This window comes from Rhipicephalus microplus, chromosome 10 (genome assembly GCF_043290135.1).
Source record: "Rhipicephalus microplus isolate Deutch F79 chromosome 10, USDA_Rmic, whole genome shotgun sequence".
Lineage (NCBI taxonomy): Eukaryota > Metazoa > Arthropoda > Arachnida > Ixodida > Ixodidae > Rhipicephalus > Rhipicephalus microplus.
Window position 1 is genome coordinate 37229031 of NC_134709.1, and position 26688 is coordinate 37255718.

Below are 26688 nucleotides of genomic sequence, written 5' to 3' on the forward strand. Positions count from 1 at the left end.
CTAAAACTGATCTGAGAAGGATGTTTTTTGTCTGAACGAGAGTGAACGTCTCTACGGCAGGCATTGTGTGAGAAGGACTTGAGTTACGTGGAAGCTGTTGACAAATTAATATGTACTTGAAATGTTGTCCATTCTAAAACAAAAGGTTGTTTCAATAACAAAAATATAGACACCGTTTGGACCCTTAATAACAGTTCGAACGCAGCGATGATCAATAAGGGACGATTAGTTGCCGTCTTAGACATTGTCCTTTTCCTACATAATTTTGCATCCGCCATTTCGCTGCATCCAAACGGCTCGCATGGCTACCCGTGGTCCACTTTCTCAGGCTCAATGCACAGCATGGCAGAATTCAGCAGTGCCTGTAACTCCGATAATCTACGGCATGAAATCGGGACGGCCTTACTTTCCTGGTCTTGGGGTCCTGCCTTCACTTGGATTCTTAGTACTAGCATACGCACATGCAAGATGACATCATGGCTATGCCCACCAGAGACGCGTTCAAAACGAGATGGATCACCCGCACATATTACCCCAAAGAGCGTGTGTCGCGGCGTTAGTTGGCAAGACATTACTTTGATGGCACCGCGGACGCGACACCAGAGAAGAAGCAGTTCATCCTTCGTTCTTTCTGTATCCTACTCTACTCTGTCGTCCCCAGTGCAGTTTAAGTTGTCAGAAATATTGCCGTAAAATATATTCGGAAAGTTGAGGGAAAAGAAATGCGAAAGGGAAGCAAATCAAGCATAAACAGCGCCACATGCTTGCCACGTCAGCCATATAGTGGGCCAAATAACCAGCCATTGGAATCGCCATCTTTCGACGACATAGTAATACGCTTGGAATCGACCACGCAATAACATCCCGGACAGCGTAGAATTGTCGCGTGCTGTGTCCCTGTGTCGGTGACTAAGTCCTTTATCGCCAACATAATGTGTAAACTAGAAGCCTACCTTCCCACTCTCTCTATCCCACCCTCTCACACCTAAACTATACTGTCAATCTGTGCACGCACCTCCCTAATCGCAACTGAATGACTCGTAGCCGCCGTCCCATATCCCGCCGGTGAAAACACAATGAGCCCACGGACCGACGTCATGTCGGATACGCGCAATGTCCTCCGCGATTCCCGCGTACCGAATACGCAGCTCGGTTAGAATGAGATGTTGTCACCATCCCGTCCCGCGGTTGATCACACACATACCACTCGCGGCGGAACGCATACGAAACGGCAGAATAATAAAAAAAACTAAAGAGAAAAAGAAGGAGCAGGGGTCGCGCAGCAGCAGGGTCTTGCCCACGCAAGCATCCCGTAGATGCTGCTGCTAGAGTTCTGGTCGGTGCCAATTAACGGTGACGGGGAGGGTGGGGAGGGCTTCGCCACACGCTCATGGGCCCTTCGAGCACTGGCTTGGTCCGATACGCGGATTCCGGTGCCGTATCCGGTTCGGCTCGCAGATTGGACCGATGTCTTCCGGTCGGAACTGGGACCGCTTCTGACGACCCGGACATGCGGAATAAGCAGCGGCGAGAGTGCCCGGCGCGCGCGGGAAACGGAGTCGCGTTCGCGAATCGAGTCGTAAGAAGGTTTGAGCGTCGGTGGAGACCCCGTAAAGGAACAAGCGCACCAAGCCCGCAATCATGCGAGCGTTCTGGATTTTCGGTGTCACGTTGCTGATACAGACGCTGACGCTTGTGAAGACTCAGCGGTATTCAGGTCAGTGTATGCTTACGGACGACCGTCTTGGGAATATTGGTTGTATAGGTGATACACGCAGCAATATGTGCGTTGATGCGAGATATATTGATCTCTTTTTGCACGTGGCTTACGGCATCGTTCATTGTAGAACTTTGTTCAGACACCGACACACCCTTACAGTGCCCCGTTCATGTAATTAAGTCTAAAGAGATGACAATCAATCTGTTACTGCACACCACAAGAAATTGTTTGGTTATTCTTAACTTCTGTTAGGTCTAGCGGTACTTGAAACCAGAATCAATTAGGAAAACAATGTATGTGAGACTGTCAGTTACTGCAAAAGGAGACTCACTTGGTGGATTCTGTGCTGAATGGTTGTATCATCCGCTATCTTCGACGCCAGCGCAGCTCTCGCCGATGGCCCGCCATCCGTGATCTCCTGGACACCGTATAGCTCTTGCCGATCAGTGCCCCGACCTCGATCTCCTTCGACCATGTCCAAAACTTTCTTTATTAATCTCTACGTCTCATTATATTCCTTTTAATCAGTCTTTATCCACTTCCCTAGTGAGCTACTACCGAAGTCTCGCACTTCGCTGCAGACTAGAGTGCCTCGATGCCCGCATCGAGGCATCCTATTGCAGACAGTTGCGGGGCTCACTTTTCTCTCCTTTCATCTCTTACAAAACCACTCCCCCCATTCTCCGCTTCCCCTCAGTTACTGCAACACACCCTTTTCGTGATACTGTGCTGCTTTCTGCCGTTTGGTAGGATTTTGGGTGGAGACCACGACAGCTGCCATTTTCAGAGTGAAAGCCTCCGAGATAAAGCTGTGTTTCGATACCAGTCCACTAGGGGACGGGTGCAAGCGCGGTGGCATCGTAACAGAAATAGACTGCGGGCTGATCTCTGAAGGTTGAACTATCGGCTTAGCATCCATCAATCGGCCACAACGAGTCGGCCATAAATCGTTTGTCGCGCATAATGCGACTTACTATAGCCTTAATTCGAGCTGCAGCATTTCAGCACTGCCTTCAAGTTGATGACTAGGAGGGGGGGGGTGTATAAGCGGTGAGACGCACTGCTATCTCGATAGTAACGTATTTTTTGTTTTATACGCATTAGCGTTAAAGAGCTCGTGTCGCAGAAAACCCGCTGCCGGCGTCAGCCCCCTTAAGTTGTGAGCGAAAAATCAAGTTACTGAGATAGCCGCAAAAGGCTGCTCCTGGTCAACGTGCGCACATCCCACTGAAAAAGCCGTGCATTCGAAGAAAAAAAAGTGCTCAGGGTCAAGAGGTGTGGTTGTTCTCTTTTTTTTGCCTTGCCACCCCTCCCTGCTTAGTTTCCAGCGCTTTCGTCGGGGCCAGAGAAGCAATAATGCAATTGCAGCATGCGACAAACCTTCGTAACTCCACTCGCATTGGACGAATTCTTAATATTTTCGCGGTGTTGAATTCGTGAGGCAATGAGCTATTGTAGTGAATTCATTCCATGGTTACTTGAAAAAGTGTTTCAGAGCCCCTTTAACGCATTTTGCTCGGCAGGTGTCACGATGAAAACAAGCCCATTCGGTGATAATTGCGCGCGCTGGTCCAGTTGACTGTGTCATCATCAGTGAAAGTATGGGCCCTTAAGCAAAGAGTTCCTTAGTGAAACTCAGTCAATTAACTGCTGAAAAGTGTCTATAGTTGAAAAGTTTTTGATATTTACCGCTTCACGGATTATTACCCATGAATAAATATTTACCTCACCTCAAACTTGGGTGAGGCTAAATACTTGAAGCTGGTGTACTTAGATCAAGTGCACGCCAAAAAACACCAGCCGGCCAATTCGGGAGCCATTCACTACCGCGTCCTCTAAATAATAATGTGGTTCTGGGACACAAAACATTAGCAACGAATATATCTTGTTATTAAACTTCTGCTTGAGGATACCTTAGTCTAATGAGAAACGTTTGCCATAGCTGAGCTCGCGATTATGGTGGCACTAAACTTGAATTATAAAGTATATCCGTGTGAGTTTTACGTCCCCAAATCACGACATGATTTATGAAGGACCCTCCGTCTAAATGCGGCAGCTGGGGCCACACTTATACTCCGCAATCTTTGGGTCAGCTGTCGAGTACCATGGTTACGAGAACGACGTGGCGGGAAGAAGCTGGAAAAATAACACGTATTCAATGGAAGCGTCGCTAGGAGAACTCATCTCGGCGAAATATCGCGTCCGCTATGCGGGCATCTTTTTCTTCCTTTATCGTTGGTGACGTGCACGACATGCACGCATGATGCTCGGATTCGAAGCGCAAGTGACTGCTTCAGCATGCCACGCCGTGCCACACGCGCAAAAACAGAAGAATGAAGAAAAAAAAAGATAAAAAACATTTTGTGTAGCAACCTACCCTGGCTGAGACGTTGCCTTTGTGTGACGGCGCTCACCGCCGTATTCCAAAGAACGTCCCTTCACTGAACGCTTCACCCTTGACTCGAGAAAGTCGATGGGAGCGCCGTCTTTATATGTAGAACGAGTCCCAGCGTATCAGCGATATCATTTTCAAACGAGCAGCAGTGCTGTGCTCAGCTCGGTCAATTGAAGGACTAACTTCGAATCGAGGCTTGTGTGAACATACATGACTTAATCACGCCAGCGGTTTCTGCTAGTGACGCGCCACGTACGCCTGCAGAGCCACGCACGTATATGTGCTTGCATCGAGGCACACGTCCTTGCGCGACAGCCTACGTGAAAAACTACCGCGACGACAGGTATACGGTAAGTAATATGCACAAATATATTGTAGAAGCAACGACATGGAGCTGAAATGCACTCATTTGCATTTATCGCAAAAATGAAGGCTTATACTGCCACTTCGGCGAGTTTATCATTGTCAGCATCCCAAGTTCACAGAAGCGCCAAGTACCGCATCTGATTCCTTTGTCCGGAACATGAGCCGATGCCTGATCGTCAAATAATTAGGACGAGTATTTTCGTGGAAGTTTCGGCATCCCCCCCTTTTTTTTCGCTTTAATGAAATGCCACCGTCCTAATAACCACGTGCAGTGGTCTGCTCCAGAATAGTTTCAATATCTCACTGTACAATTTCTGCTGTTTTATGCGTAAGACCCATGATTAGACTACGAGGTTGACTTTGGTGTTCTTTGACGCGTACTGATGCCGCATAGTATGCACGGGCCTCTATCGAATTTCGTCTGCATAACTGCGATCTCGGTGGCAGGAAATGTCGCGTATTGATAACTGCTAGTAGACCGAGAATCAATTTCATTTTCTCATGATGTACCGCAACGTTGTGTTTTGTGGCACGGGTGCTATGATGTCATAACGCAGTAGGTTGTTGCTTGGAAGCCGAACATCGCGCCGCAAGGTCTCATAGGGCATGTCGTCGCGAAAGGTCACTTTTGTCGCAAGGCAATTGCTTTCGCTCAGTCGTCGCTGCTGTATTTTTCAGTCGCGCGTCAGCAGTTGCGAACCTCTTAACCAACCAGATTTGGTGGAAGAGGACATGAGTTTGTTTACCGGGGTGATGGGGATGCAAACTGACGTGAATTCTACGAGCAGGACTTTGATCTGGGCGAGTTGGTACGTTCTTAGCTGGGGAAAAAGGGCGCGAAAACGACGAACCCACAGAAACACAGCACACGTACGGGTGCTGAATTCTACAGGACGACGGGTACAGCTATCGCGTTGTTCAAGTGGTTATCAGTCAGCTATAGTACCGCGCACGACGTCCAAGAGATCCCAACTGATTGATTGATTGGTTAAAACAACTTAATTAGAGATCCCGAGCCTGTAGAACAACGTCGCGATGAGTTTTACAACGGAGCCCACTTCGGTGCAATAAGGACATTCGGACTCGGATGTATACTGTGGAAAGCCGGACTGATGTTTCATCTGTTTTCCCCGACAGATCTCGAGGATTTTCATCACTACGCGCGGCCTGCACGCCAGCATGGTAAGCTTTTCTTTGTTATCACTGTTTCACATTATGCGTTTTTTTCCTTTTCTGTTCATTTCACTTATATAACTTCATTTTGTGGGTATATAGTAACATCTTTAGCTATCGCTTACGGGTTAATAATTCCGAATCAATGGGCACAAGAAACACCAGGATAAACGATAACTGGAAAGAAAACACGCAAACAGCAACGCACAAAAATCGGAAGGAAAAAAATAATGAAAGTTGTACTTACATAGGTACCAGGCGGACGTCGGGGAGTTGGCATACAAAGAAACAGAGTGCCCGCCGCAACATTCAATGCCGCACCATAACTAAGAGAAAGCGATTGAACAACAGCAGCGAAGTAGAAACAATACGTACAAGAAGCCCCTCACCAATAACAACGAAGCAACAGCCGGACAACAAGCTATAGCCCTCCACGTTTGGAACGCCAGATCGCTTCGATCTGTCGGTGCACACCGAAACGACAAATGCTGTCCGGAATATGGCGGCACACACGACAGAGAGCCGTGTACCTTCACTGTAGCTCGCGGCGCCGATCGTTTAAACCGCGAAGCACTGTGGGGAAGTGGCTACAATAACTGAACCAGTGTTCCAAAATGTTGTGGATGGTGGAAGGGGACCGTACAAGTGATCTCTTGAGCCGATGCACCATGGTGTAGGTCCGCTTGCAAAACAAGGAACAAGCAAAGCACACTCACATTAATAGAGCGGAAAAAACGGAACGCATAAAGACGCTGTTAAATCAGACGCAGTAATAATTTCACTTCTTATAGTCGTGTAATGCTATATTCGACAGAAGACAACGTCGTAAGTAGAAGACTTATGTACTTTCCAATTTAAAGCTCTGAACTGCAGCGCTTCTTCTCAAGTAGGTCGGGTAACTTGAGTGTGTCGTGGTTAGGGTCTGAAAGTGGACATACGATAAAATTATGGAGCAATCTGTGTGTGTGTGTGTGTGTGTGTGTGTGTGTGTGTGTGTGTGTGTGTGTGTGTGTGTGTGTGTGTGCGTGTGTGTGTGTGTGTGTGTGTGTGTGTGTGTGTGTGTGTGTGTGTGTGTGTGTGTGTGTGTGTGTGTGTGTGTGTGTGTGTGTGTGTGTGTGTGTGTGTGTGTGTGTGTTATTCGGTAATCGCGCTGTAACATACTTGCATGGAACGGACACACCTCAACACGGAGCGCAGAAGTAGCAGGCTTATGCGCTTACGTTTCTTAGATGCGAAGCATCTTGTAGGCGAGCTTGATCCGGTGACGTCCGCGCTGCACTACGCATGCGCCTCTGCTCCCCATCTTCCTCCCCTTCTCCCTCCTCTTCTGTGCTCCCACTCTGTCGACTCGCAACGTCGACGCAGCGAGTTTCCGACCACTCGCGCTTCACAACCGTTCACTGGCCACCCCGTATATACAGGCACTGGATCCTGATCTCCAATGTAGTGCCGGTGGGAGATTTGTCCTGTGCGTTGTGTAAGAGTAAAATTTCGCAGCGTGCGCGTTAACTGAAAGTTGACTGCGAGTCTCTCTGCCCCAATCGGACTCTCCTGTCTCTCATTGCGCATTAGCAACGATCGGCATGTTCCAGTAGAAAACACCGGTTCATCACTGCGTGCTTTGCACTTTCCCAGATTTCTCTCCTGCGCAATGCCGCGATGGGCACCAGCGTCAACGCCACCGACAGTGTGCGCGTTAGCACTCGCTGCTTCACATCTACGCATGGTTTCGTTTAGCGGGCGATGGTGCTCTGCTCTCCGCCGCGGTGTGGGGTGCTGGCATTTCGTAACGCGTCCTTCGCGTTAACGCTATACCTCAGTAGCCCAGCAGTGGACGATGTCTTTGAAACGCTCTCAGTATCATGTTTCCCGCCGGCGCAAAGCGTCGTTAGCGCACATTATCAGGGAACCAACGTTATCAGGGAACTCGATCTGCCGATGCCCCGGCATCGGCTCTGTGGTGCAGGCAGCGTTGTCGCCTAAAAGCTGTTAAGAAGAAAAAGAGAACTGCTTGGACGTTTGCTGTAAAAACTGCGCATTTCGCTGTGGGTTCTACGGAATCTCGAAGTCGGAAAAAAAATTACAGCATATCCACGGAGTAAATGATCATGAGCGAGGCGAAGCGTCTGTGGATATGCTGGGGAAAGCTGGGCTGCCATATACAATAAGAAACTTCGCCCCTGAAAAAACAAAAACGCCATTTATAGTGTACTCTGATACCATTTTTATATACCTCAGCTCAATTCAGTAGTACTCTTATGCCTGTCCTTTCCGTACTTTTTACCTAAATTAAAGGTTCCCTATAGGTTCAATTCTGGGGTGATATTCTGGAGGTGTCCGCCTGGTGTACAAGTCCATTTCAGTAAAGTGCATTCAGTTTCTCGAGAAAGCTGTGAGCCATGACGTCGTCGCGCACTTGAACGCGTCGACGCATTGAACCCGTTCAGCTGAATCTCAGCGTAAGAAGCAAATAAGAATACAAAACAACAGAAAACTCGAGCATATTTGATAATCCTGTTTTTGCATGCGTGTCTCCGATGCTTCAGAACCATGCAGGGAATTCGTACCAAGCTTAACTGGTGCATGCGTTAGACTGGCGGTCGCATTATCCAATTCGGTACTACACCACGATCATATGAGCAATGATTATGCGTGGCCTTCGAGAGTTGCGCGGCGAAAAGCGGATCTCTAGAGACTGCGTTAGTTGCGTTGAAGCTCGTTCTGTCCCTCTTATTTGTGTCGAGAATCCGCCTTTTCGACGATTCTGCTGCGCATGCGCCCTTCCATAGCGGTAAAGTGGCGTAAGGTCCCCTCTCCCCACTCTCCCTTTAAGACGATTACACCCGGCCTCTTACGTAATCGCCTCAAAGGGGAGGCGGTATCTATCTGGCCGCCGATTCCATATAACCAATGACTGGTTCTTTTGCAAGTATAGAGGCTGTGGTTGCTATCGCTCTCGCTTGAACGCGCTACAAGCAGCCGCCGGAGCGCGCGGACCTCGCGTGTTCCCTTTCATAAAAATCGACATCGTACATCTTATCGAAGGACCTGTCACGCTGTGGTTGAACATTTTTTTCATATCTCTAGGGCGAATGTGTCGTGAATGAATGAAATTCAACTTGATAACACCCGACGTATTTCCGCTTTCTAATCTTTTGCAGTGTCGTTACTTGGAGGCATTCGACCGAGCCGGTCGAGCTTGGTGTCTGCTCGATGCGTGAACCCGCGGCTCTACTTTCGCAACGGCCTCACGAGACTGCGCTTCCGAGGTCGCGTCGTGAAGTACATCTGCCGACCGGGCTACACTCTGATCGGCGACTCAGTGTCCACGTGCAACGCTGGACGATGGGACAGGCCCGTGCCCATATGCGCAGGTACGTCCGGGGCTGTGCGGCCTGCTGGTAATGTAATTATTATGGTTTTACGTATCAAAATAACAATATGGTTATGGGGGACGCCGTTGAGGAGGGCTCCGAAAAGTTTGGCCACCCAGAATTTTTCACGTGCTCCTAAATCAAAGTACACGGACCTCGAGCATTTTTGCGCCAGGGTTCGATTCTGCGACCTTAGGGTCAGCGGTGGTGTGCCGTAACAGCTTGACCACAGTGTTGATGTAGCAGAGCTTCATAACATTGCATTAGTGCGACTGAACTTCTTCACGGCTCCTACCAACTGTGACCTGGCTATATAAGCTGGCCTCGTTATGGTATTCCTCATAACTATATCACAGTTTTAAGACATAAAAATACCAACAATATAAAAAACAGTGAAAGATGACCTCAATGTCGTGAATGGGCAAAAATGAGCAACCACACGTAGTTGCCATGGGCAATCGAACATGAGATGGCAGGATTGCAAGTTAGCACCTTTCTCCACGTTCTCGACAATCGAGAGAGGGGCCAAGCTAGGCGCGATGAAGTAAGTGATTCTTAAATGAAAAGAAGGGAAAACTGAGCCCCGTAATTGTCTCTCAGGGGAGGACACCTCAACAGTAGCTCACGAGGGATGGGGATAAGGAGGAATCAAAAGGTATAGAGAGAGTGGAAGGAGAAAGCGAGGCGCAGGGGCAGCCACATAGGGAAGTAGGAAGAAGATAGGAAAGATGGACATGGTCGCAGCAAACTGGAAGAGTGCCTTCACCGTGATGTTTTCATGGTACCGAAACGCTATCATACCTGAGACGCACTTACGTCTTCAGAGGCGCACAGTTCGTTTAGCCGTTATCAAATGAAAGCAAGCGGACGCAATGGCGTGCGCATTCTTCCTCGTACTTTCCGGAATCACAGTGGGTGTGTTCTGCCAACAGTTTCTTTCATAAATTCACGGCGAAATTGCGTCAGATTCCTCGTCAAATGCGAGCATTGGCCGTCAGAAGTGTCAACGCAAGTGTAAAAAAAGTTATGACATACTGACGTCACCACAACACGTCATTATGATTACGTCACCACATGAAAGGGTCGCTCGATCACAGGAGCAGTGCGAAACCATGTCAAGCGCAGAGATATTTCGTAGAGGGTAGGGGGAGGGGGGGAGGAACAATACACTTACCGAAACGAACAAGGCGGTTTTGGCTTTCATGTTCTCTGAGGCGGATGCCTAAAAGAACCCACAAGTTCTCTTATCACTGAAAGAGGTTTTAATAAATAAATATGCCAACTGTGACAAAAAGATTGTGGAATGATTGGCGTGTCACCATGGCTGTTCATTTTGTTGCGACGAACTTGGAAAAATTCTTGCTTATGATTTAAATGTGCAAGTGGCCTTCAGTCATGAAAAAAAAAGGCTGCTTTCGAATCTTGGTCGACATTTCTGCGAATAATGTATGATACAGCCTTGCTGCCTTTTAACAACTGATTGCTACGTTACTTGAAACAAATAACGTTTGAAAATAGGAATACCTGCAAAGAAACGTTGCAGTAGTAAAACGTCCTAATACACTGTCGTAATTAACGTTATTCTTTTCTCGCACTTCTATAGTCAACCCTAGTTCCCTATAAACGGGACGATGCCATTGGTGACTAACTGAATACCTTTAAGGTCGATTTTTTTATGCGTAGTATTTCTCTTCGTGGAACACGTTATGATGAAACTGGAGATTCTTGCCCCGAGGAGACACCTTAATGTCTCTCGAGGAAGACAAGTCCGCTGGCCAAAGCGTCGGCTTGACGCAGCCCCTGTTCACAGATTTTTCGTCTCTTGAACATAGTGTCACGGATGGATGATAATTAGAAGAAACGAACTTTCACGTTTTATTTATGCACTGTATTCAGATGTAAACGCACCTTCATTATTTACGAGCTGTTTGTACGCGGGGACAAGCTACATTAACAGATTAAAATTAAACTAATCCATTCAAAACAGTTGATTTTTTTGTTCAAAATTTCATTCTGTCCCATTCATTATTGAAGCGGTATTCGCTAATACTGTAATGGTGTGTCGTGTCAGCGCACGTAATCGATTATTTTAATCTTCCGATGTACGAGCAATTCTACGTGACTTGACCGTCCGGTGTCAGAGCCCGCTATAGCACAAATCCTTCTAAAATGAATGATCGGCGCAAGTTTGTGATCCATCATACCAAGCTTGATTACAAATTCGGAAAAGTAATGATGTACGAATAAAATCACGCTGTTTATCCGATTAAATGATTTAGCAAGTAAGGAAATTGATTAAAAAAGATAGCGAATGGTTAGATAGGACTGGCGTCCGTCGCCCGTAACTTTACCTGACTATTTCTCTGCGCAAGCAATACGTTTTGAGGAATTAAACTTTATTGTGTCACGTTTGTGCATTTTTAGTACGAATGTTGGCACGGCATCGGGCGTGTTGATCTTCAATTACGTTGATTGCGGCTGAATGTCGAACACATTCGAGCCAGACTTATGAAGTGCTGAGCGCATAGGGGGACCAGTCTGTTGTATGACGTCATTGTATGCTTTCGTAGCTTGGCATAATACAGGCAAAACCAGGTATAAAAAAACAAGCCGGTGATAAATGGACCCAGGAAGAAAGGACAAAAACTAGAAACAGCAAGAAGAAATAGAAATAACAAGAGAAGTAGTAAATAGAAATAAACAAGACTGAAAATAGAGAGAACAACGAAAAAAAAAAGAGGCAACCGAAGACAAGCGCAGAAGTCTGCCCGGCTCCACACTCCCCTTAGGCTCGGCGCCCGAAGTGGAATTATGCCGAAAATTTTTGTGGATTTTAGTGCTCTAGTTCCTTTTCGTGTATTTTTTTTACAGAAGCCAATATGCTTGAAAGTTTTTTTCATGATAGAATAAATAAATATATAAATAATAAATAAATCAGCTGGCAAAGCAAAAGTTTACAGACGAAGTAAAAATTATAGCAGCAAGTAAAGCAGCCAAAGTATGCCTTGGCTTTTTTTTTGGAGGGGGGGGGGGAGATGTACTTAAAAACTGTATTATAGTTACAACAAAACTGAGAACGTGTTGACCATGAACATGGTCATTGGGACACAGTAAAAGAAATTGTCATTAATCCCTCCATCCTTATTTTGTAAGATTGTTGGTGACATTTAGATGACGCAGTGGTGTCCGTGCTTGAGCTCTAAGTAATTGTCCGACAGAGCATTTTCAAATTTGGCGGAAAAGACGAGAACGTGTTCATAACGCTATCGCGCGACTTAATATAGGGCGCTAAATTGCAGAGATTCATGTACCCGCCTCGTTGCGAAATTGCACTGATCGTATGCCCGCAACGTCTGAAGTTCATGTAATAGATATCAAGATGGGAGCCGATATATGAAAACACGTAGTGGGATACGCAGAAAGAACAGAGGAAGTGCTCCAGACAGGGTAGCCGACGTTTCGAGAGGAGGACCTATCTTTGTCAAAGTCGTCTATCTTTGTCGAAGAACCTATCTTTGTCTTCGACAAGGCGCCTTTGACAAAGGTAGGCCCTTCTATCGCAACGTCGGCTAGACTGTCTGGGGCACGCCATCTGTTTTTTCCTGCATATCACTATGCAACTCATTAGAAAAAGAATGGCCTTATTCGTAAATATAACCGAGAAAAAATAAATATATTCAAAACAAAAGAGCAGTACATATAGATTATACCACACAAAAGCAGGCACTTATAGAGCAAAAACATCGACAAATATCAGAAAAGATTAGGTCCTTTTTTTCTTATTATTAAACCGTACACTACCAAAAAAAAAACAAACGCAGATTCTACATTACGCAGCCTTCGTTTGGCGCTTCCCTGTATTGTTTTGTGTCGTTTACTTAGGACAAGGAGTCGAGGGTATTAGCGTTCGCAATTTTAATCTGAATGCCATCACGATTTCAGTTGAACGTCCGACGGCGAAGCAATGGCGTAGCTGTATAATTGAAGCCGGAACGCTGAATATTCAACAAACTTTGTTATGTATACATCTGTGCGCCTGAAGCAAAGCGGCTGCTATATTATGCAAATCGTGTATGAAATCCATGCGTAATAAAGAATGGAGCTTCGGGGAACCCGGGCACTTACGAAAAGGCCATTCTGCGCTCATTACAGAATCGGCTATCACTTTGTATAGACATATCTCGGTCTAACAAAAGTGGACATGGCGAATTAGTTGGTTTAACGAATTAACCAGTAACCTTGTTTTTAATTAAGTGTTAAATGAATACATTCATAACGAGGTATCGTGTTTAACGAAGTCGTCGTAATGTAATATGCGACATTCTTGTTACGAGGTCCGGCCTACAGAGTGCGCCGATATTGACTTCTCATTAAGAACTTTTTATGACGTTTGTATTACCTAACCTATGGCAATGAAATAAAAGGTATTTAGTATCTTACAATATGATAAATTGTGGCATGTATCATAAACTTAGTGCGACATCTGCTACTAACCCTGAAGAGGAAGGTATATAACAGCTGCATCTTGCCAGTGCTTATTTACGGAGCAGAAACCTGGAGACTTACAAAGAGGGTTCAGCTTAAATTGAGAATGACGCAGCGAGCGATGGAAAGTAAAATGATAGGATTAACCTTAAGAGACAAGACGAGAGCGGAGTGGGTCAGGGAACAAACCTATGGTGAAGGATACCATAGCTGAAATAAAGAAGCAATGGACATGGGCAGGGCACGTAGCACGTAGGCAGGATAGTCGCTGGTCATTAAGGATAACTGACAGGATTCCCAGAGAAGGCAAACGCATGAAGGGGAGACAGAGAGCTAGATGGGCCGATGAGATTAAAGATTTCGCAGGTATAACGTGGCGACGGAAAGCACAAGACCGGGTTGATTGGCAGGTCATGGGAGAGGTCTTTGCCCTGCAGTGGGTGTAGTCGGGCTGATGATCATGATATTTACTTCGTTGGATGCATTGGAGACAGGTCTTCAGCGACGGTATATGCATTATTCTGGACACAATTTCTAGGAGGCTGGTTGAGGGCTGTGGTCCCGTAGAATGGCCAGCACGGAGTCGATGTGATGCCTAGCGTCTTGTGCCGCTTTGCTGGCGAGAAAGCTTATTAGGCAACATGAAAAGCGTATAAGCGAACTCGTGTGGCGAACAAATCAGTATAACAGAGTAATTTCAAAATTGATATTGATCCATAACGTGCATACGAATTGTTTGCCCATGATCCAAGAACCTTGATAAGTGACCAGTTCAAACGCAAAGGTAGTTCTTCCTAGTGTTATTAGCCTGCAAGAGCATATTGTGTGAGCGGTGTAGGCAGTATAATAGTCTTGATCGTATAGATAGGCATGGACGTTTTGCTCAACGCGTTGACGCAAAGCGCATTGTGGGTCAAGCGAGCGTTTCGCTTCAAATCGAATGCTAGAGAAAGAGTGTTCCCTGCACTACCCTCGTCGCTTTAGTAATCGATCATTCAGCGGCTAATGTGCGTAGATGATTGCAGTGCGAGTGGCGGGGCCTAACCTGGAACACCGCTGTCTTCCACTAATGCGCGCTGAAATGCATTAGGACTTGGTACGATTACCAATTATCTGTCCTACACATGTAGGACCATCGTCACGTTGGCCTGATCATCTACTACTGAACCATCCATATATGGAAAGATGAAGTGGTGGGGTAATTACTCGCTCCATCAAAGACACGGGCCTCGAGTGAGGGACATAAGCGCTGACTATTATATGGACGGCCGTTTTCAGACTGTTTGGAGAGATAATGGCACGCCAGGCATTCTTCTTATTTAGTGACAACAATGCCAAGAACTCAGAGTGCTCCACTCGTAATGGGCGCACGTGCTCAGAATGAAGCTTCTCTTATCTGTAGACCAGCTGGAAATCTCCGCTAGGCTAGCTCTGAAAACAGGTTGTAATTTCAAGCATTGCTGGCTGACTGACTGTGTTATTCAAGAGTGGGAAATTCTGCGTAAGAAAACGAACTGTCAAGGGCTAGCTTTGACAGATGATATATATGAGACAGATGATAGATATAGATGGATAGATGGATAGATAGATAGATAGATAGATAGATAGATGGATGGATCGATGGATGGATGGATCGATGGATAGATAGATAGATAGATGGATGGATCGATGGATAGATAGATGGATGGATCGATGGATGGATAGATAGATGGATAGATAGATGGATAGATAGATGGATAGATAGATGGATAGATAGATGGATAGATAGATGGATAGATAGATGGATAGATAGATGGATAGATAGATAGATAGATAGATAGATAGATAGATAGATAGATAGATAGATAGATAGATAGATAGATAGATAGATAGATAGATAGATAGATAGATAGATAGATAGATGGATAGATAGATCATTTGAGGTCACCGAGAGTCTCTTCAGCAGAGTGCAGTGTTGGGCGAGTTCGCCGATACCTTATAGGAGCAATGACACAAACATCTCACACCTTGATTTCCTTGTTGCAACAGGTGACTTACGACCCACTTATCACGACGGAAACCTTCGTCTGCGTGAAGGCCAGTCGCAGTTTTGGTTTCAAAAATCACCGAGCAGAGCAGAAGCAGTTCCAATAGCAAGGTAAACACAGCTGGCCACGTGACTTCGCAAAACTGTAACGTGGGCGCAGCGCACGAGAGCGGGCGCCGCATTGGCAGCCACCACAACTAGCACGCGCAAAGCCACAGACGCGGATGAGTAAAAAGCGAGAAATAGCTCAAGCGTACGGGGCGTGCCATTGATTGATTGATTGATATGCGTGGTTTAACGTCCCAAAACCACCATATGATTATGAGAGATGCCGTAGTGGAGGACTCCGGAAATTTCGACCACCTGGGGTTCTTTAACGTGCACCCAAGTCTGAGCACACGGGCCTGCAGCGTTTCCGCCTCCATCGGAAATGCAGCCGCGACCTGCGGGTCAGCAGCCGAGTACCTTAGCCACTGTACTACCATGGCATACGTAGCATATAGATAAGCGTACGTATCGTAGGCGGGCTCGTGAAGGAGGTGGCTGTCCTCATCCTAATAATCTAGGGAGGACACTGCAGAATCTGCCCCGCGCCATCGCTCCTTCGGACGGGTCTGGTCATTGCTTAAGGTCATGCAGGTCTTTGACAATAATGGTCGCTGTGGACATGTGTAATGTTGCCTTCCTAGAACTGTTTACATCCCACCTTTACTGCCGGAAAGGCGGGGGACCCGTTGTGGCAAGACATTCTTTTATTCTCGTTTTTGCGTTCACTGCAAAGCTTTTCTTTCGCGCGGGGTCAATGAGGGGGGGAGGGGGGGTGTAATGAAACATTGCCCCTTACCTCCAACTTTATTGCGAAACCTGTACACGCCCATGTATGCCATGAGGCGAAGCGTTTGGTGTGGTAAGGTTTTCGCGCCTACGAGGCGCGCAAACAATGCAGTGCTTGCGGAATTGGCGGCGGCGCTAACGTGTCGCTGCAGAACGCCACATGATGGGCGTGAACTGCGTTTCGCTGATCGGCACTCGTTGATGTACGAGTCTGCCTTACCAGAAAAAACAAAACAAAACAAAAAACCCAAACATGCCACACAAAGTATAACGACGTTGTGGCGCATTCTTTTGCGTTGTTTCTCCTCGCATTTGTTGCAAAGGTGTGTGAGCGTGGACTCAGGCATGGAGAAGAAGCTCTTGCCTTCGGCGCGTATACAACGAGGTGTGGCCTACCCGTCGCACCGACGTCGTTTTCATTTGGCCCGCACATGCTGAGAGCGGTCGCCGCCGTTTCTGCCACAATGGCGGGCTGGATGACGGCGCATTGATTCCCCGAAATCTGCCTGCTCATCGATTTCTGCATTAAGGCGAGGACCCCTCGGGCCGTTTTGTGTCCTTGGTTTTTGTGCGCACACTTATCTTGGCCTCGATGTGTGCTGCCGCTGGCTTCTTTCTGTTCGCTTTCTGTCTGTTGTTCCCGCAGCCGTACGTCGTTGCGGCGACCTCTCAGCTAGAGCCCAACCGTTGGCGCGTAGCGCTTGCCTCTTACAACTGCAACTGTATTCCGCGGAAGGCACTGCCTTATCTCTGGTCTTAACTATCCATGGTATCAACGCTACTGTGCATGTGCGGAGACCATTTATTCACTCATGCCTCCTCTTTCGTTCTATTCGTTTTCTGACCACTGTTTTGTCCTAGAGTATGGGGGTAGCAAACCAGGTTAATCATCCCTCTCTTTCCTTTCCCTCTTCTTTCTTTCTCACAAGGGTGCAAATATTTTTATCTGGAACTTTTATCTTGAGTAAACCTTTTGCTTACCCTAATAATCAATTAGTGAGAACAATATTGAAATTGTCTTTGGGGACATCGCTAAAGGCGAACATTGCCTGACTGAGCCGTGCCACTACAACAGCAGCAGTAGCGGGAACACATTTGTTAAATAAACGATAAAAGCGCACATGAACACCAATCAGGTGCACCTGTACTATATAGACATGAACAATGAATGACATGAATGAGATAGACGACATGAACATGAATGACATGAAGAAGAGAAGAAACGAAGATAAACGAAATGGTCAACGTTGTATTTGCTAAGCACCTTAAATGTGGAAACGCAGTCGCATACAAAAGAGTCACCATTTAGCCAGGCTGCTAGCGGCACTGCTCTGCGCTGTAAAATTAAAGCGCTTAATCATCTCTCCTTCTCTATCTCACGCATAGCGCAGTAGTACGAATGAAGGCATGAGCGTGGTGGAAGCAAGAGCTCTTAAATCGGCTTCGTGTGCAGAAGTCTCCTTATTTAGGACCACAGAAGTCTCCTTATTTAGGACCACAGAAGTCTCCTTATTTAGGAGAGCGGGGCGGTAGGGGTGATCGCTCTCGCCCCGCAAAGCTCGTCAGCACCCCCTCTTCCTCTCTTCAGTGCTTGGCGTCCACCTGCTATCGTGATTGAGGACAAATGAGAGGGGCATCTTTGAGCACACATTAACAGAATTTATACTAGATAGAGGCTCCACCTACTACATAACGTTCCTGTAGCTTTATTTTAGGGGCGAAACTCGTTGGGCTCTAGCCATGACCGCCGTCGTTCCTCGATGACGACGACGAAGAAAAAGTGCGTTCCAAACCACACATTCTCCTTCTGCCATCACGGTACAGACAGTGCAAGGTATACCCACGCAATGACGATTAAGATGGTGCTGATGACGTTGAAGATGACGATCACGTACAACAACTAGCTTGCGCAGTATATATGACGTCTTGATATGCTCTACACTGTTTTATACGTGTGATTAGAAAAAAAAACAAAAACACCTAGAGGAACGTGCACAGACGTCGTCTTTGCCAGCTTCAGGCCAGGTGCGATACCACAAAGCAGTACTTATTAACGAATTCATATGGATATAGGCACCCGGCAATGCAGTTTAAGAGTAACTTAGAAGTACTTGTTGTTGGGCTAGTTGGTTCGTCATACTCAGGGGTAAATCTAGACGCCTAAAGCACCACAGGAAGAAATAATCACAGAGAAAGAGCGTCAACTCGCAACTGATTTATTTGCAGGAGAAACGCAGGAAATATATAGCCGCACACGCATGTGCAGAGCACACTACTGTGATTATTTCTTCCTGTGGAGCTTTAGGCGTCTAGAATTACCCCTCAGTACCCCTCAATTTAAGAGACCTGATGCTAGCGCCAGAACACACAGCCTAGCGAGTAGGCACAGCAAAGCCGAGTCTTCCAATGCGTAGCCTAGCGACTAGACGCAGCGAAACCAAACTTGCACGTGTATATCATTTTCTTTTTAAGTTGATAGCAAGGGGGGTCGCGTCTGATTACGTAAACACCGAGGAAGCGTTTTTTGAAAACGTGCCAAAAAGCGCACTGACACTCCAGCTTTTCACTGTGTTCAGCGAGCGTTCCATTTTCTTAGTATCCTTGGTGGTCGGCAACAACAACGCTGAGGCGGCCCAAAGAGCTGCGTTGCACCCTCTGGTCTACTGTCGGGTGCCTATTAACAACTCTACATAACATACCTTTTATGACCAATAAACGTTGTGTATAACTCTTCCTCGGTCATTTGCATACGTGAGTGGTCCATCTCACGGGTGATTTAGTGTAACACCGAACGGGCCCCGCCGCGGTGGTCTAGTGGCTAAGGTACTCGGCTGCTGAACCGCAGGTCACGGGTTCGAATCCCGGCTGCGGCGGCTGCATTTCCGATGGAGGCGGCAATGTTGTAGGCCCGGGTGCTCAGATTTTGGTGCACGTTGAAGAACCCCAGGTGGTCGAAATTTCTGGAGCCCTCCACTACGGCGTCTCTCATAATCATATGGTGGTTTCGGGACGTTAAACCCCACATATCAATCAATAAATCATGTTACCGCCTATGGCGTCCGGTAGGGCTGCTTGACCGTGTAGGAGCCCGAGAAAAGTGCCATTTCAAGCGGGCTTCATTAATTATAGACTGAATATCGAGGCGAAATATTTTGGAATCGGCATATGAAATCTTTATTGAAGCAGAGAAAGTTGCAACAGGGCAGCTTCATTCTCGTTTCATGATCTTTTTAACTTTGAATGAGATCACTAACTGCTATTTCTCGAGGTGCAATCACTCAGCGCTGAAGCTGAGTGATTGTATATTACTTATACCCCGATGTGTGCTTCGCCAGAACCGGAGGCTGCGTTCCAGCTTCCATTGCGGGAATAAGCTTTGCGCACATGCGCAATATCGTTTTCATTGAATTATCGTGCCTGCGGCCTCGCTGGCGGCATTTTTCATCACATCAGCGTTCTGCAACGCCTACGATCCGCAGGCTTAAACGTTGCTGTAATTATCAAACCAAAAGAAAAAATGAACTGCTCACCTAAATATTTAAGAGCTTGGCGCACCTTCGCGAACTCTGCTGAAAAAGTAGGCTGCAAACAATGACTTTTTTCCTCCTTTTTTGAACGGAAGTGCTCAATCATTTTTAGAGCGCTCTTGCGAAACACATCGTCATCACACATTTAGGGTATGGTCTTTTCCGTCCTGCTTTATAATTGACAACTGGAAACAAATATCAAATAAAATGCGTCATGTGCACTTTGCTATAGAAGTGCCACATTTTTTTTTGCTGCGTACGCTCTCGTTAAAGCGTTACGTTAAAGCCGCAAAACCGGAACATATGCTGCTGCTGTTCCAGGCGCCTCATTGGCGAGTGTGCCGAAGGGCGTTCTATTTTCAAAAGTACGGATGGCTCCCAAGGCAAGGCATCACAAAGCGGGAACTTAGAAACGCATTCTCGGCGAGATCTGAGATTAAAACGCAGCTGCTCAATATGCCAGCGCGAGCACAAAAACACGCTAAATACTAAAAAGGGCTAGACTGCGCAGCCGTGTTGGGATTCTGCCCTAAAGTGACGCAAAAAGTGTCAACAAAATGGCTATCTGAAAGAGCATCGCAGTAGCTTACAGCCGGCGTGATCGCAATATTGTTTACTCTAGTCAAACATAAGAAAAACAATCGCATCATATCCACAGAGTGATTGATTGATATGTGGGGTTTAACGTCCCGAAACTCCCATATGATCATGAGAGACGCCGTAGTGGAGGGTTCCGGAAATTTTGACCACCTGGGGTTCTTTAACGTGCACCGAAATCTGAGCACACGGGCCTACGACATTTCCGTCTACATCGGAAATGCAGCCGCCACAGCTGGGATTCGATCCCGCGACCTGCGAGTCAGCAGCCGAGTACCTTAGCCACTAGACCACCGCTTCGGGGCTATCCACGGAGTGAATGATGATGAGTGGGGCGTAGCGTCAATCCGCCCCCCCCCCCGTCCGCGTGTCCATCCGTCCGCGCATGCGTCCATGCGTCTGATCGCGTTCGAGAATGCAGACGGCGCGTGGGTAACACCGACGCGACGCGAGCCAAAGAAGCCGAGCGCAAGTGTCTTCAACGCGCCAGCCACTCTGCTTCGCCCATACTCGTTCTCCGCGTACCCAGCCAGAACCCTCGCAGCAGCCGATAGGGGACTAGCGGTACAGTGCCATCTAGAATATCCTCACTCAACTGCACTTTGTATGTACTTTTATGAGACATCGCCGCCTATTAGACTGCTATGGAGATACTGCCTTATTTTCTTTCTCGTCTCTTCTTCTTTCGGTTACGCGTGACTCATGACAAGGTTAGACTAAGACGAGCTTCACTTCTAAAATTTGAGCAGCGACATACGTCCCGTCGTGTGCACCGCAACATTTGGTGATAAACTTAGACGTGAAAGACTTTCGCTGTATCTGAATTACAAGAAAGCGCGTTGAGACTACTGTAACGTTTGTGAATGACCCCTTTCTTTCACAGAGAAATATGAAGCAAATAATGAGCGACAAACGAACGATCAACGATCATTCACATCTGCGAGCCCAACGCCCCTTATTCTTAGAGTTGAGCATACTTGCTGCTAGTCCTCCACCGGATATTATCCAAGCTATTGGCAAGCAGTCGGGTTGTCACCTTTTCGTCTGACTGAACGACGGAATCGCACAAAGAGAGCAACCACTTAGGGGTCAAGTTACGTAAACCCAAAGCGATAGTTGCTACTGCCATTTTAATGATGTACAAAATAGTTATGTTCAGGGCATCACCTTAGCTGCTGAAATGCTGACGGATGAAGACACTCTGCAAGTAGACTGGGGATGTGACCTTTACATCTCCCGATTTGTGCTTCTTTTTATATTCCTTTAACGTATGCGTGCTGTTAGAAAGGCACCGCACCAAAACCTCTTTTTTCTTTTACCCACTCTCCTTCGTCCACCGTAATTCTATTCTCCTCCCCTCGCACTCTTAACTCGGTTATTTGCGCTTGCACTGTCTTCTCGAATTTCTGCTCGAGGCATTAATCAATGCTGAAAAATTGGATCAAATTATGGCCTCACGAAAAAAAGCATTTCTTTTTCTGTTCCATTCAGCTCCCCCCCCCCTTTTTTTTTTATCTGTTTCTTCCACGCCAATCTCCTGCTGATCCGATTTCTAAGCGTCGGCTTGAGACTTGGCTCGCTAATCGATTTCTTTATATTCTCCAGCCTTACAGGCTTGCATCAAACCTGTCGTTGAGATTGAGGGGCTCTTTTTTGTATTGATATTACTTCATCGTTCCCTTAATTTTCTTACAAAGTTTGCCTTACGTTTTTCCCATCGTTTCGAGAGAAAAAAAGATGGGTACAAAATAAAACGAAAAGGTTGGTTGTCGTTGAGAATAAATTTAGCCCGGAGGAGACATCATTAGCCTGTCATTAGGATGTCGGTACACGCAGCGCTTAATAGACTCGGAATTTCTTTTTGTCCTTCAAACAGGGACGCCGAGAAGAAAAGACGTAAAAGAAAGAAGAAAAAAAGATCAAATACACAACTTCCCAAGTGGCGCACCTTAAAGCCTTTGGCTCTTTTTTGTTTTGTTTTTTTTTTCTATTCCAAGTTGTCTTCTCGCCGAGGCAAATTTGCCAGAAACAAGAAAATCGATGCCTTTGTTTAAGTTTAAGCTGCGTCTTTGGCTCGGATTAATTCTTGGCTACCGGACTACGGCCCCCTTTGGTGTAAGTAAGCGTGGAAGGCTTAGGGACAACGAAAATTGGGAGGGGGGGGGAAGAAGAGCAAAGCAGGGAAGCTTTCAAGTTTTTGCAGAGCTTTCTTTTCGTTGTTTTATCTTTCTTTTTGTCAGTGTTGAAAGAACTGCAATAAGCTGTTGGGATTATTCTGACGAAACTAATAGAATAGAATACGCCGTGCGAAGTATGGGGAATCGACCGGAGGACTGAACGCTGCGAGTTTGTACTCCATAACTACAAAAACTGCTCGAAAAGGAGACAAGAATACGTGCGCGATTTGTGTTCGTGTCTCTTTTTCTCTGCGCTGTTTTTGTAGTTACGGAATCGACCAATGGTTTTCTTGCTGGCGGAAACCACTGCCTTACGGTTATATACTCTGACAACAGCTGCGTTCGAAATTAGGGCAGTCAAATTGAATGAGAGTAAGGGAAAGAAAGACTTCAATGGTCCTCACATTTCTTTCTTTTTTTGCGGTGATTGGGAACGGAAGGCCGCCTCCTCACACTAACGAAACGAAACACATCATATTCTTCGATGGATTGGGGTACATTGGTGGACAGTAGGACGTTTGAATCCAAAAAGGCGGTGAGTTACCCTCCGGCTACACCAATGAGCACTGCCGTCATGGCGTCAAGTGCTTTCTTTGTTCTTTCCACGCCATACGTTCGTGCTGCCTTTATCGTCACGAGTCACCACGAACACGCTTCCCTATATTCGCAGGCTTGCTCGCAGTCCTTCAAAAGTCTAGTGGTATACTGTGCTGTCAAAGCATCCGGATGCGTCCCGTTAAGTCACCTGTTAATAATAATAATAATAATAATAATAATATTAATAATAATAATAATAATAATACATTTTATTTCTTCAAATAAAACAGTACATGTGATTAGGCCTGCCAAAGCCAATTGGTTGCTTGAGTGGCAGAGCCTGGCAGACAGCAAAACAAACCAGACGCGTTACAAGATTGTATTTCATGGCCTAATAGGGATGATAGGACAAAAAACAACGTGCATATAAGATTAGAAACAACAGGGCATGTAAGCAATAGTTACAAGCATTATACAATAGTTAAAGCAAATGAAAGTGAAAATGTGTAAAGGAAAAAAAAGAAAGAATTAGAGCAAATGCTTCTCAAGCAAAATAACACGCTGGATAATTGTGCAGCATCGTGCTTGCGAACGAGTGTACGTGAAATAACGCACGACATGCATTACAATTGTAGACAGATACGCCGTAGCAGTTTCTTTAATTTGTGTTTTCTTTTTGTGCGAAAAATGCTGGGGGAAAGTATACATTGAAATGGGTTGTTCGATCGTGTTACAATCCTGCAGCTCCCGGTTGCCGCCTTCCGACCCGGGACCTCCTACCGCGTGGCACCGTGGAGAACGTCCGTGGCCGGGGCCTGATGCTGCGCTTCCGCTGCCGCCTCGGCTACACTCTTCGTGGAGGCGCGACGGCCTTCTGCGACGGCCGCGCCTGGAACGGCTCCAGACCCGTGTGCCTCCGTGAGTAGCACATCTTGCTCGAAACGGAGGCGTGTGCGTTGCATTTTCTTGCGGCGATGGCCAGCTGAAACAAACACTGAAAGGCGGGCCGGTTGATATGAGTTACTCCTACCACTACCGCGACTGGCTCTACTACTACTACTGCTGCTGGTGCTGCTACAGCTACTACTGAAGTGCTGCTACTGAAGTACTGCTACGATGAAGATGGCACAGGGCATGCTAATAATACCCTTGTTACACGGGTACGGTAGCGTCAGCTAGGACTAACCTCACTTAAAGTTTACAATATAAAAGTATGTTTTTTTTTGTCTTCAAGCGAATAAATATCAGATGCCCATACCTTGAGTCTATATAAACGCCACACAAACACCCAAGATAATGCGTAGAAAAATTTCAAACGGGCTACCTCAGGAGAGTGCGTTTGAAGCACGTTTGTGCTGCCTTGAAGGCAACTTGAAGGCTCATATTATAGTGCAGCTCAATGTAAAGGTAACAAAAATATCAAAAAGAGCCCTTGCATCTAGCACCACCCTAACCGAAAAGTAAATCAATTCACACTGTTTTAAAACATAATTTGCTTTCTTGCTGTAAGATAAGTACAATGTTTCTTTTTATTTTCGACATACTTTTGACAATCATGCTCCGCTGGTGTCGCTACTGCCTTGACCCAAAGACACTTGGCTAATACGAACTACATGCTTTGCGCTACGGTAACATGGAACGTTTGAGTGGAACGGAGAAGAGATTGGAGAGTCGGTAAGCTAAAAACCCTATTAGATGCGAAGAAGCTCTTTGACTTACGTACGTGTGTAACGCCGTACATACGCGCATTCGTACGAACTCGCCGCAAGGCCTTCTCCTCACCGCAGGTGTTGGTGCGGTGCCAAGTAGGTCACGTCGCCCCTATGCTTCCTTCGCAGGTGCGCGCTGACGAGATTTTCTCAATGGTCACAAAACTGGAGGTGCTTGATCGGATGTGCTTGGAAGAACAGCAATGTTAGTCGGTGCTCGTACAATTAACTAGAATGAATGAATAAATAAGTGAATGAATGTTCCTTATTGCACATATTATCTTCTTCAAATTATGCACAAAGCACATGGTCCCATAGCTAAATGCTAGTGCGAGGTCTATTTAGGAAATATATATAACAGGAAACTGATAATTTTGGTTAAAGGTAAAGAAAAACAGAAAAAATGATAATTTCGTGCAAGAAATGGTTTGACTATCCGCCAGGGTGAATGAAACTCGCTTAAATGGAGGAAAAAAGTGAACCAATAGTGATCAACCGATTCAGTTTCCGAGCTATAATGGCGAGACGGGTGCATTTCTTGCTTCCCTCTAAAGCGAGCATTTCGGACCCTGACCCATCGTGCGACTTTGAGGCTCTGGACCAGTGCGGATGGTCGTCCGACCTGAGCAGCGGAGTCCAGTTCTCACGGCAGCATGACCACGAAGACGATGACGTCGAGCCCTCCGACAACGTCACCAGCAGTTTCGCCGGTTAGTATCAAACGTACTCCCGCCCGCTTGGTCGCGAGCTCAGCGCACGTCACGCATCAGCGTAACCCACCGTTACTATAGAATAGACTTTTATTCTAGTAACGTTGAACGTACTAGCGTTAAGTTCTGTCGGCGTCAGCGGCGGGGTCGTTAGTTGTAATGGGAAAACTGGAGATAGATGGAAATAAATATTCCGTAAGAATTAGGCTTTCTCCGCGGAAAGCAGTTGATCTACTACGGTAGACACATCAGTGCTTCGAAAGCTTTTGTAAAAAAGAAACTTTTAAGAATACTGGGGAGTTTTAGAATAGGGTACGCAAAGCTTTGTGTACGCTGTTCGTTGGGGTCGTTGCCACTGCGCATGCACCATAACGCTAACCGCCGTTAGCGTTCGCAGTTCACCCAAAGAAAATCCGAAATTGCGTGTGGCCTGCAAGGCCCCTTTGCGCTGATCTCGAGGAGATCGCCCGCTCTGGAGGACAAACGCTTTTCGTAAACTCGTATCACATCGATACCCATATGCTACGCCCACTAACTGAGCGTATACGCTATTCGAAAACTCCCTCTTATGCAGTGACTCTAACGCATTTGGTATCGCCTGGCCCAAGCGTATCATCGCATCAGAGGTAAAAAAAAATTGGCCTGAATCTACATGTTGCACTGAAAATGTCCTCGAAAGACGATATAGTCTTGCGTCTGGAGAGAGTGAACAAAATGTTTATTTGATGTTCTGCGCAAGAAAATCTGTGAATGGTATTCTGAAGGCGCTGCGTTTGAGTGGCTCGAGTGTAACGCGGAGGCGAACAAGCGCATCTAGGCACGTTAGACACGAGCGCCATCTGGCAGTTATCTTCGAAAACGAAGACGTGCGCGACCGCGGAAAAAGATGCGCACCAGTCTCGGAGGTGATAAGGTGTCGAATGCAAAGCGACGGGCAGGTGTCACCACCTTGTCGTCGTACCAAAGCGTTTGAAAACACCTTCTTGAGCATCGCGTTGCACTGTCAGCGCCGCGAGATAAGTGCTACAGTCCTTAGAGTTACTTGTGTGTGCCTCTTC

General features: G+C 46.6%; 1 protein-coding gene across 2 annotated transcripts in view; it reads left to right on the forward strand.

Moving 5' to 3' along the window:
* The first annotated feature begins 1493 nt into the window (after positions 1-1493).
* Positions 1494-26688, forward strand: part of LOC119180602 (MAM domain-containing glycosylphosphatidylinositol anchor protein 1) — a 108097-nt gene continuing 82902 nt past the window's right edge. Inside the window, exons 1-5 of one of the 2 annotated variants that reach the window (XM_075875479.1) lie at positions 1494-1717; positions 5619-5663; positions 8816-9028; positions 23956-24129; positions 25475-25630. In XM_075875479.1, the coding sequence (XP_075731594.1) occupies positions 1642-1717; positions 5619-5663; positions 8816-9028; positions 23956-24129; positions 25475-25630 (664 nt within the window). In that variant the 5' untranslated portion in view covers positions 1494-1641. The remainder of the gene's footprint in view (positions 1718-5618; positions 5664-8815; positions 9029-23955; positions 24130-25474; positions 25631-26688) is intronic. The other variant, XM_075875478.1, reaches the window with a different exon arrangement.